General features: G+C 34.3%; 1 protein-coding gene across 3 annotated transcripts in view; it reads left to right on the forward strand.

Annotated features, from left to right (window-relative positions):
- The first annotated feature begins 2,606 nt into the window (after nucleotides 1–2,606).
- LOC127859902 (uncharacterized) overlaps nucleotides 2,607–12,478 on the forward strand; it is a 45,111-nt gene continuing 35,239 nt past the window's right edge. For all 3 annotated transcript variants that reach the window (XR_008039518.1, XR_008039519.1, XM_052397506.1), the window contains exon 1: nucleotides 2,607–2,947. Coding sequence is in view for 1 of the 3 variants with exons in the window: in XM_052397506.1 (XP_052253466.1) it covers nucleotides 2,698–2,947 (250 nt within the window). In the remaining 2 variants the exon portion in view is untranslated. The remainder of the gene's footprint in view (nucleotides 2,948–12,478) is intronic.

Raw genomic sequence — 12,478 nt, forward strand, 5'->3', positions numbered from 1 at the left:
TGGCTATGATATTAATTAGTGAAAACATCATTTTGAAGGATAAATAATCATATTATAACGAAATATTAACTTTTATTAAAAAACAAATTTCACTATCAATTATATATATATAACAATGTATGCAACTCAAAATCACCCCAAAACAGGGTGCATCGCTTTGAACAGCCATATCTTCATCAATTGTGCAGCGATTTTCACGATCTCGGTCTTATTCAACGCAGAAATGAATTTCCTTTCTGGAAATGTATATGTCTTGCAATATTTTTACAAATGCTGAGTCAACTTTTAAGAAATAACACGATACACAACTCGCATTTGCTCTTTGTTTGACATGCGACTTTCACTTCAAATATTAACTAAACATTTCAACAACATTAACTCAAAACGTACCGCTATATGTAATGCGATATTTGTCCAAGTAATCCGTCGCAACGGACTTGCGACTGTCACATGAAAACGAATTTTGTTATGTTCTAGATTTAAGCCGAATACACATCATTCTCAATAAAATAATCTTAAATAATATCAACGCAACTGCACATTTATATGATAGCGTGTATCATTTTTTATTTGCATAGCATTGGTATTTATTTTGCCGTTATTATAACTCATGGTGTTTTTAAGTTCTTCGGCTTTGCTGCCTACGATTTTTTTTCCTTTTTTTAAGGTTAACACAAATTGTATTTTACTATAACTATATTGAAATATAATTGTTAAGTATCTTTTTACAATATTATTTTTTTGTATAGCTGTATATGAAAACATATAGCCACTCTATACAATTTGTCATTTTTCCCATTGTTGCGACTTCCACCAGAAACTGCACGACGATGATCTTAATATTTATCTATTTCCAGTTTTCGAGTGCTTATATATTTCCCAATAATTATGCTGCTCTTATGTGCATCCAACCATTGAAAATATTAATGGTAATGCCATTGAAATGAATTATCTTTAATATATATATTATTTGACTTATGATGCCACGAGGTTAACTTTTATGTACACTTACATGTTTTGCCAATACTCCGTTTTATTTGGATGTTTTGAGCAACATAAAACTGGTGTAAATCTCTAAAGTCTAAGCACTTTGCATTGACCGGTTAAATTCGATGACCCTAGTTTTATTTTTGTGTGTGTTGTGCGTGTGCATATGATGTGTCTAGTTTTTTTATTATGTTTGTCCACTTGTTGATGTAATGTTTTCACTTTGTTTATACTGTACAATCTCTCTTAACAGTTCTCAATGATGAACGGGATTTTGCTCTGAAATGACCGTTCTGATGCGGTGATTTCTGTTTTAATTTGATTTGTTAATAATGTGTGTGGTGTGTATTGTCATGAATTGTATACTATATGCAATGGACCAATGTTACACCTTATGTACCAGTCCTTTTATGTACCAGGCCTTTTAGGTACCACTTTGAAACTTTATGTACCACCTGTATATTATATAGGTGTTATATTGTCCATGCATTCATAGCAGCATGAATGGGCAATAATTACCTGTGCAAAAAACTTTGATTAATTTGACTCAAGTGTTGATTGAGTCAAATTTGAGTTAATCCAATAACTTTTTTATTTTAACACATTAAATTAATGTTTTCGCGAAAATATTATAAAAAAATTGTTTCAGATATAAACCTGAGAAACTTATTGCCTCAGTTCTTACAAGATAAAATATTGCTGAATTATATTTTATATCTTTTTGTTATTGTTTACAATCTTTAGAACCAAAAAATTGAATGTAAATTTGAATCTAAAAATGTACAAAAATCTGAATTAGAATTGAACATTTGTTCACATAAGTAGTTATAAACTGATTTTGTTTCCATTGTAAAGAACCAAGAATTTGAATCTAAATTAAATGTAGAACATTACAAAAATCTGAATTAGAATTTAGACACTTAGGCAATCTGGCAAAACAATACAATCTATGGCAATATATAACTCTACATTCATAAATAATATCACACAAAATACATTTTATTTAAAACACACAATCATATTAAACCATATATTACTTTTCTCTATATATTATAAATATGGTACATAAAGTGTCAGATAGTGGTACATAAAGTGATTCTGCTTTTATCCTGTTTTTAACTGGACTAATATTCTCACCACATGCACATTTGTATATGTATATATTTAAGTCTTAAGGGCTTAAGGTGTTAGGTTTTGCACCTTTTTTATCACTGTTGATAGGATTTTCCTGAGTGAATTGAGTAACTCGGGAAACCTATCAATCTATTTCTTTTTAACCCCCCACGCATGGCCATAATGTATCAATATTGAAAATAGCCATTATTATAAAAGAAGAAGAAGAAGAAGTGTCGGTACATAAACAGACTGGTGCGTAAGGTGTAAAATTCGCAACGGACAACTTCACCTTAATATACTAGCGAATGTTAACTATAATTTTTATCAGTATGATGTTTGCGGATAGTCAATATTCCTATATTTACCAATTAATCGATATTTAAAGCAGGGTCCTATACATAGGTCCCTGTTTCAAGATATTTTGAAAATTGCCTAAAACGAAATATTTACTACATATTAACCAGATTGTTTTCGTTTGTTTTTATTTCTATCGACAACTTTACCTTAACCGGAAGTAAACTTTCATAGGCAAATAAAAGTTTGTATCCTAAGTTTTCTACATATTTTGTTCGTTTATCGCATACGGATAAAACAATGGCGTCAGTGTTAGCAATTTCGGCAATTATTTGCGTTTTATTAGCGACTGTTGCCACTATAGTTTCATTTTCAACTCCGAACTGGATCGAGTTTGCGAGTAAAAGCACAGACGAACTGTGCAAGTGCAGCCAGTGTGATTGTGGCCTGTGGCTCCACTGTACTGGGGGATCACTCTCTTCTACTGCCAATCTGGATAACTGCAAATGGTTCTTTGCTGATGATTTCTTTATAGAAAAGAGTCTGCCTGGTAAGTGATAGTATTAGAATGACATTAGTGAACCTGTTCTGGGCTCAAACTGGACTACACCTTTTTTTCTTCTTTTTTTAGATCATTAAATAATAAAAAGCTCATATCACGTATAATAAATTAATAATGTAGCATACAGTTGTAAATATAGTATATCATGATAATGGTACATAGCAAATTACATGATACAGTCAAGTTACCATTACAGGATCATTTCCCATAGCGGATCACTTTGATGTTCAAGACTGCGTATCGTGATAAATAGTTGACATTGTTAGATTTTATTTTGAACACAGCATCTTCAAGGCCTGTTCTTACAAACGCATTGGTTGAGTCGTAATTGGAGCTACTCTTTGTCACTCATTTCGATATGTTTTGCTGACATGTATATACTACTTTGTTGACTTCCATTTTGTTTAACATTTTTGCGTCCACATGCTTTGACTCTGTTGGAAAGTAAGAAGTGTACTCATTAATTTAAAAGCCATTTAGTAGTCATTTTGTCTGCAAAAGTCCATTTCAGTTTTGATTCGTGTTTAAGATTTTGCAACACCTTAAAAGAAATTAAGAATAAGGGCAATAACGGATCAAGGGTGATAATATGCATATTGATAATATATTATATTAAAATATATGCAAATCTTGTTGATTCTTGCAATAAATGACCTCAATCTTAATGTTATATTTTTTATCCATGTTAAAAATCGATGATTATATATGATTCAAACAATTTCATGGTTCAGCACTGTCTGCGCCTCCCAAAGGAAATGGACCCGATCCCAAACCGAAATTATAATTTAAAAAAAATCCCAATTTCCAAAAAAATAAATATATATATTATTTTTTTTAGAAAGAAGTGTCTTATGACATAATTATTAGATTATTAATGTCCAGCTGATGTGTATCATACCAACAAGCACTGCTGTGGTTGAGTGAGGATTCAGCACCATGAACCTGCTGTGCTCACTGCTCCCCATTACGCAGCACATTCACACAAACCAAACTTACTCATCTGATGCTTGCATGCATTGAAGGTCTAGATCTGAATGACAAAACATTGGAGGAGCTGTGTGATGCTTTCAGAAACAGAAAGCAGAGAAAAATTATGCTATAACTTGTGTGACTAACCAGTGTTTGTTTTGGTAAAAAATATCTGCTATAAGTTTTTGACTGTACAGTTCTTATCTCAGAGTGTAACTGGAACTGAAAAACAAAATTGCAGTACTTGAATAAACGCTGATCATGCCCAATATTGCATGTGTTTATATAAGAAGACAAATAAAAACAATTTATTTGTTAAACCACTGACTTATTTCATGAATTCTGCGGCGAAAAAAGGTATCACAAATACATTTTGCCTGCGTTTAAAAATAAGACTGTGCTGAATCAGTAAGCAAAGGTAATAGTTAATCAAACTGGTGTAAAAGAAGTTTCAAACCATTTATTGCTTTTCACCAGAACAACTTTATTACGCTACTGATCTGGTTATGGTAACTTAACTGTATCTTTTTTTACAAATTTAAGCACAATTTGCATAGCAATAGACCACATTGCTACAGACATGTCACATGGAGCACATTTTTAACAACATAAATCATTGTCATGTAAAATATGAGCACATTTTATGTACCACATTCAATATAAACAAATCCAAATATTTGCATAGAAAGCCACTAAACTAGATGAAAAACTCCAAATATGTGTAATAAATTCAAAACTTTAAGCTTTTATTACAATCAAACCACATTTGTTTTTCAACAATACCATATTCATTTGATTAAATAACAATGCTCTCAGCCTTTGTGATCACTTTTGTGTCATGTGTCATCAGAATTTGCCTTTTGAACATCTTGATTATCGGGTAAATCGGGGTAATTAATAGAAACTTGAAAAGTAGTAAGTATGCAGTAATAGTCGGGTTGATAGTCGGATGTATTGGGGAATCGGGATTTACTATCTTTGTGTGAAAGTTGTAAAAAATTTATTAAAAAATGTCTTTATAAATGACTTTATAGCTGGAGGGGGGGTTCTTGAATAGTCATAGCGCACCAAATGATGTCTATTGACGCTGTTTTTCTTAGAGTTACATGTATAACGCACCACTAAACATCAATTGACAGCAACCCCAGGGCGCCTGAAAAAATTCCTGTGGAAAGCACTGGACTCTGTCAGCAACAATATCGCGCTCTTATTAAAACATGGGTATTAAATGGCATATATGTATGGAGAATGGTGCAGATGGGTACAAAGGGACTTAACAATTATTATCACTTCTCTGCAGGTTTTTTTTTCCTTCTTTTGGACCCGCCGAAAATCGGCCCTTTCCCCTCGGATTTCTTTTCCCCTCAGCTGGAAAATTTTCCCCTAGATTTCATTTTCCCCTCAAAAAAAAAAAAAACAATTTTTTTTTTTTTTTTTACTTTTTATATTTTTTATATATAAGTTAACCTGATCCACTGTAGAAACTACAGAAATTTTGCATAATTAAATTATTTGTTGCCTTGAATTTGTTTTAAAAACAGTAAAATATGTTAAATTGATTATTTTAGACTTTCCTTATTTTCCCCAAAATCCGGCTTTTCGCAGGATTTTTTCCCCCAAAATTCAACGTTTCGCGCGATTTTTTTCCCCTCAAAAAAGGCCAGGCCCTTTCCCCAAAATCAGATAAAAACCCCTGCTCTGTAGAAAAATTGTGTAATTCAGTTTTATAAATTGACATGATGAAAAATACTTGTACTGAAATTACATTGTTACTGCATAAAATTTGTAACAGGTATTGTTTTCACAACGTACTTGTGATACATGTAAGTAATTAATTGCTCACCATTTGCATTTAACTTCTCATGAAGAACAACTGTTTACAGTAATTGTTTATGGTAAAAAGGTGTGATGATTATGCCCGACACCGTCTTTATTGTACTGTTTAATAACAGTTGGATATTACTTAAATTTTTAAACTGTGATTCCTTGTTAATCAGTCTGTGATAAAGGCTTATTATGAAGACTGAGGTACATTTAAATAAAAATCATGGTCGCCAGTTATTCTTGCCCTTATACACATTTTCGATTGGACGCTTAACAGCACAGCTTGGTGACTGGAAAGTTTCCTGAGAATTTCTTGTGGTGCATCCGTGTCAGGATACATGGATTGGTTGTGTAATGTGACTTAATTATTCGATAATCTGATTATGTCTATCAGTGGATGATCTTTTACCCCATGTTTCTTTTATGGCGATTACGCACGGAGTTAAAAGAGTGAATGACCATTTACTTTTCTGATTTGCACGTCCTGTGTATAAGAAAATAGTATACATGCGGATTATCGGACGTCCAAGTGACTTCCACTATTTGTAAAACAAACGTGCAACTGCTGTTTTGGGGCATAATTTAAGCCCGGACGTTCATTAGCACTGTTTTACAAGCCGTTTTACAATGTAAACTTGTCATTTTGATGTGTGAAACAGAAAAACGTCATGTTTGTAAACCGGTACATGTAGCTCCAATCAATGTATAATGATTCAAAAACATGCATGGTCTGTAGTGGTGCATATGTAGCGTCTTTCTCGTGGTAAGCAGGGCCTTTATTATTCTATTGCTGAATAAAACATTGTACTTGCAGAGAATGTAGAGATATTGTATTGGTTAGAAAATTTGTAGCACATTTTTACATCGTATGGCAAATCTTTTAACATAAATTAAAACCAAATTTGTTTATGCTGTCTCTTAAGCGCTACGTTTGATCAGTATTGATCTGTGAGAAGTACCATAATTGTAGCCACAGCCATGCCTATGGCGCACCAAAGGGGTCAAAACTTTATCTTCTGCTGCAGCATAAAAAAATGCTGCTAGACCAGCATTTATTTTTAGAATAAGCCCTTGAACCCGTCAGCCAATCAAATTTGACCTTACAAACGGACGACATAAGCTACCTCTACGGAAACGAAATAGACCTGACAATAACTTTAGACAAACTGCAACAAACTCATAATCTTTGTTTTAATCAATTATTATTATGCCCCCCTTCGAAGAAAAGGGGGTATATTGCTTTGCTCATGTCGGTCTGTCGGTCGGTCCACCAGGTGGTTGTCAGACGATAACTCAAGAACGCTTGGGCCTAGGATCATGAAACTTCATAGGTACATTGATCATGACTTGCAGATGACCCCTATTGATTTTGAGGTCACTAGGTCAAAGGTCAAGGTCACGGTGACCCAAAATAGTTAAATGGTTTCCGGATGATAACTCAAGAACGCATACGCCTAGGATCATGAAACTTCATGGGTAGATTGATCATGACTCGCAGATGACCCCTATTGATTTTGAGGTCACTAGGTCAAAGGTCAAGGTCACGGTGACCCGAAATAGTAAAATGGTTTCCGGATGATAACTCAAGAACGCATACGCCTAGGATCATGAAACTTCATGGGTAGATTGATCATGACTCGCAGATGACCCCTATTGATTTTGAGGTCACTAGGTCAAAGGCAAGGTCACGGTGACCCGAGATAGTAAAATGGTTTCCGGATGATAACTCAAGAACGCATACGCCTAGGATCATGAAACTTCATGGGTAGATTGATCATGACTCGCAGATGACCCCTATTGATTTTGAGGTCACTAGGTCAAAGGTCAAGGTCACGGTGACCCGCAATAGTAAAATGATTTTCGGATGATAATTCAAGAACGCATATGCCTAGGATCATGAAACTTTATAGGTAGATTGATCATGACTCGCAGATGACCCCTATTGATGTTCAGGTCACTAGGTCAAGGTCACGGTGACCGGAAATAGTAAAATGATTTTCGGATGATAACTCAAGAACGCATATGCCTAGGATCATGAAACTTCATAGGTAGATTGATCATGACTCAGAGATGACCCCTATTGATTTTGAGGTCACAAGGTCAAAGGTCAAGGTCATGGTGACCCGAAATAATAAAATGATTTTCGGATGATAACTCAAGAACGCTTTTGCCTAGGATCATGACACTTCATAGGTACATTGATTGTGACTTGCAGATGACCCCTATTGATTATCAGGTCACTAGATCAAAGGTCAAGGTCACATTGACAAAAGTCGTATTCACACAATGGCTGCCAGTACAACGGACAGCCCATATGGGGGGCATGCATGTTTTACAAACAGCCCTTGTTAAATTCTCATCCTTTTTTGTAGTTGTTCATAAAATAATAATTAAGCTTTAAAATCTATCAGGGGTCTAGCTAGGTTCAAAATTTAGGGAGAAGTCACTTCTCCCTAAAGCCAAAATAGGGAGAATTGGTAACATCTTTGGGAGAAATGGTACATTTGCGTCATAGATCTTAGTATTACATTTGTAAGTATATTTTGCGGCAACTTAACAGATAAGTGGTTTCTGCTCAGTGATTAATCAACTCTTCACTTGTTTTATACAATAAGACATGTTAAGGGTATAAAACCAACATTTTTCTTATTTCTAATTGATTGTTGATTATAATGGTACTTTTTTTTCCTGAACAGTTGTATCAAATAAACTTCAATTGTAACAAGCCAGTAATGTTCAGAATCTTTTTACTTCCTTGTTAATTTTAAGCAATTCAACATTTAATAAATCAAATTCATATTTTTTTACACATATTTGTTTTGAATTAAATCAAATTCATATTTTGTTACAAATATTTGTTTCAAATTTAAAATTCATAAAAAATCTCATTTTGCAGCAGAGATTCCAAATCTGACCTGTAAATGAGCCCCACATTTATTGCCAGTGAAAGGCTACCTCTTCCCATTTGATCATTCCTTAGTATTTAGTATCCTTAGTATTTTTCAATGGGCCATTTAACATTGCGGAAGCATAGTTATTGGTAGCCAGCACAAGGCAATTAATCAAGGCATCATCTATTAACAATTTCAAGAAGTGTTATAAGCTCTAGTGTTCTGTTGAATATTCAACTTTGCATGACCTGTAAATGGGGCAACTTATGGCTGATAATCCTCCTGTGTCCAATTCTCCACATCAAATCGATTTTAATCATCAATGTCTGGCACAAAGTAAATCATTTAAAGGAGGAGAAGTCACTTCGCCTTCATGAAATTAATGTGCGAAGTTAAGATTAATTGCACATAATTGGGCGAAGAAATCGCCCACTTCGCCCACTCGCGAGACCCCTGTCTATAAGTCATGTAGGATAATGCAAATTTGGTTGATCAATTGCTCCAACGTTATGTGATTTATGCCTATGTGTAATCTGATTCTGATTGGCTGATGCCATAATCTTAAAATAAATGCTGGTGGAGCAGGATTTTTCTGCTGCAGTAGAAAAAATTCTGCTTGAGCAGCAAAATGCTGCCCGAGCAGCATCTAGATGCTGCTTGAGCAGCATTTACCTGCTCGAGCAGCATTTTTAGATGGTCGCTTTAGCGACCGTCTAAAGTGCTTAGTGTAAAATTCAGGTCGGTACGGCCTAGGTACGAGGAGCCCAATTCCCGCTTACTACACGTATCCGCGCAAGAAAGAGTTGTATAATTAATGCAAGAGGTTTCAGTTCTCCAATAATGTTTATTCACAAATGGAAACATTATATTAATATCGTGTTAAATGCAATAGTTTCGAATGGTGTTTTATAGAAAAGAATAAAAAAAAACAATGATTGTATTGTACGTGTCGCGGAGGAGATTGTTTATGAATGAGTAAAATAGTCCACTTTATGCTGCGTCTGCGTGACGTAGTAAATTCGCTCATCTCATTCATAAATCTGAGGCTGGCGATAAACAAAGGGGAGTCCGGGTGAGAATAACGCACTAGTATAAGGTTACGCTTGTTTATATTCACAGGTCTCAATTAATAATACGTTGACCACGAGTTCAACAATTATTACAGGGATACGATAAACAACATAAAAAAATGTTTCATTATCGCTGAAACTGAATACATTTAAATATAACAAGAATATTCTCTAAAAAATGTAGTCTTGCTGTTTTGATATAAGATTTGGAATTTTGGTTTCTAAATAACTTAATTCAAAACAAAAGTTTAATTATAGTGTTTTTTACTTGTTAGTCGCATATTTACCGCATTATAATGTGTGTTATAATAGGCAAACCATACATTAGTAAAATTCAATCTGCCTTCGCACATGAAGGAATGGGTCAATTAGGTGCTGCGTTTCCTTTGCTTACTTCAGTTAGAGGTCAATTCTTTACGTAATAGCAATCACAAGGCCCCGGCTTCAAAGAAATTGCGGAGCGTTCTTACATAATAAAAGTCGTAGTCGCATGGTATTTGCATTAAGCGTCCTATTTCGTCTGGTGGTTCTTTTTCGCGGGTGTTTTGGCATTCATGATATGAGGCTATTAATAGATGCGCCTGTCGATAAACAAAGGAAAGTCCACAGGCGATAACAACGCAATAGGTTACGCTCTCACATACAACTCAATGACGTAGTACAGGTCGTGAATTGAGGCTATTAATAGATTCGGGAAAAAGTTGACGCTTATTTATATTCTCAATTTATAAAACGTTGAACATAAATTCAACAATAACTTAAGTGATACGATAGACACAATTAAAAAAATGTTTCATAATCGCTAAACCTGAATATAACAAACAATTTATAATAATAATACGAATGACCTGTTTCGTAACCTCGTTCATGCTACTACAGCGGGTATTTCTGGAAAATGTTCTTTGGTTCTCAACAGATAGCGGCGATCTTTTGTATTTACAGGTGCTAGCAACGCAATAGTAGAAGGTTAGAAGGTTTAGCTTGTTTATATTCACAGTTCTCAATACATAGACAGTTGGATATGAGCTCATCAATTACTACAGGCATACTATAGGCAACCTCGAAAATGCTAATCGCTAAAACCGAAAACAACTAAATATATTATATTAAATATATATTTATAACAATAAATATCTTTAAAAAATGTAGTAGGCAAATACGCTGACTTTGAAATAAAGTTAGCAATTTACTTTTCTAAATAAATAAATACAATTAAACAAAAGTTAAACTATTGTGTTGTGTTTTTCACTTGTAAGCTGCATATTCGCCACATGAAATGTGTGTTAGCATTGTCAAACCACACATTAGTGTGAGTAGATAAAAAATATACAAATGTACTACGGGAGAGCACTTCATATGTGTGCTCATATGCCTTGTTATGAGTATCTTTCTTCACTATCGAAATATATCGTATGTTTATATTTGATTAAAACGCAGTTTTCTTTCGACACATTTAAATCACACGTCAATAGCGCCGTCATGCGAAAATGGGTCTTATGCGTTTTGGCAAGCGTTTGTTAAACCCAGTGCCTTCCCCAGGAATTTTTTCAGGCGCCCCAGGGCCGATCGGGGGTGGGTTCGGGAGGGGTGTCCCCTCGTGACGTTGATTTTTTTTTAATTTAACGTGTCAATTGACGTTCTGTGGTGCGTTATAACTCAAAGAAAAACAGCGTCAAAAGACGTCATTTGGTGCGCTATGACTCTTCAAAAAAATCCCCTAGTCATTTAAAAATATATATATTTTATATTGTTTAATTGTTTTAAAACTTTTCCGCACAGATAGTAAAATCCCGATTCGAACGATTCCCCAATACATCCGTTTCAACCCGACTCTATTACTGTATACTTACTATTTTTCAAGTTTCTATTTATTACCCGATAATCCCGTTTATTCCGTTTTTATCAATCTCTTTCTGGTAAATATTTACGATAAAAGCTTTCAGTTATTTCTTTAACACAAACCTTGCCATTTTTTAAGTGACTATTTATAGATTTGATGAAATATTGCCTCTGAATATGCGTCAATCCCATGACCTGTTGTGTGCTTGTTAAAACGCTCAATACACGCCATTTGTATGCAATAGACGCGACGTTGTACATGCTGCATAATGTTCGCGCTCTTTTTAATTGAGAAAAAAATTCGACACAAAATAAATTTGCACTGCTAATTTGAAGCAAAAATATTTAACGTTGCGGTAACATTTACATTCGGAAGTGTGTTTCGGATTAAAAACGCGTTAACATCGACTTACGGGAATGGGTTTCGGATTACAAATTTAATTATTCCCATTTGAGATTTCAACAAATATTAACCGTTGCGTTATAAATTCAACGATAATTTGTTTAAACACTTTACGAGTCGAATAAATGTTTTGACGGAACTATGCATCAAATTCACGTTGTCCACGAGGATCACGGCCGGTTGCCATCATCAGTCTTCTAACTAGCGATTGTCGGACGAAACATTTACAAGTGTGCGTAATTAATTCAAGGAAAATTTGTTAAAGCGCATAACGTGTCGAATAAATGTCAGAAAAACGAGGTGAATCAGTTCTATAAATGGACATGTTGAAATATACATGTACTGGAATTAAATAAATTGTTATCACATAATTGTAACCGGGAGTCATTTGCACAACTTACTCGCTATAATAATTAATTGTTTACCACTTGCAATTAATTTCTCGTATTAATTATGAGTCATAAACACTTGTTTACAGTAAAAAGGTGTGATGATGATGCCGGAAACCGTCTTTAATGTTCTG

This window comes from Dreissena polymorpha, chromosome 15 (genome assembly GCF_020536995.1).
Source record: "Dreissena polymorpha isolate Duluth1 chromosome 15, UMN_Dpol_1.0, whole genome shotgun sequence".
NCBI classification, from domain to species: domain Eukaryota; kingdom Metazoa; phylum Mollusca; class Bivalvia; order Myida; family Dreissenidae; genus Dreissena; species Dreissena polymorpha.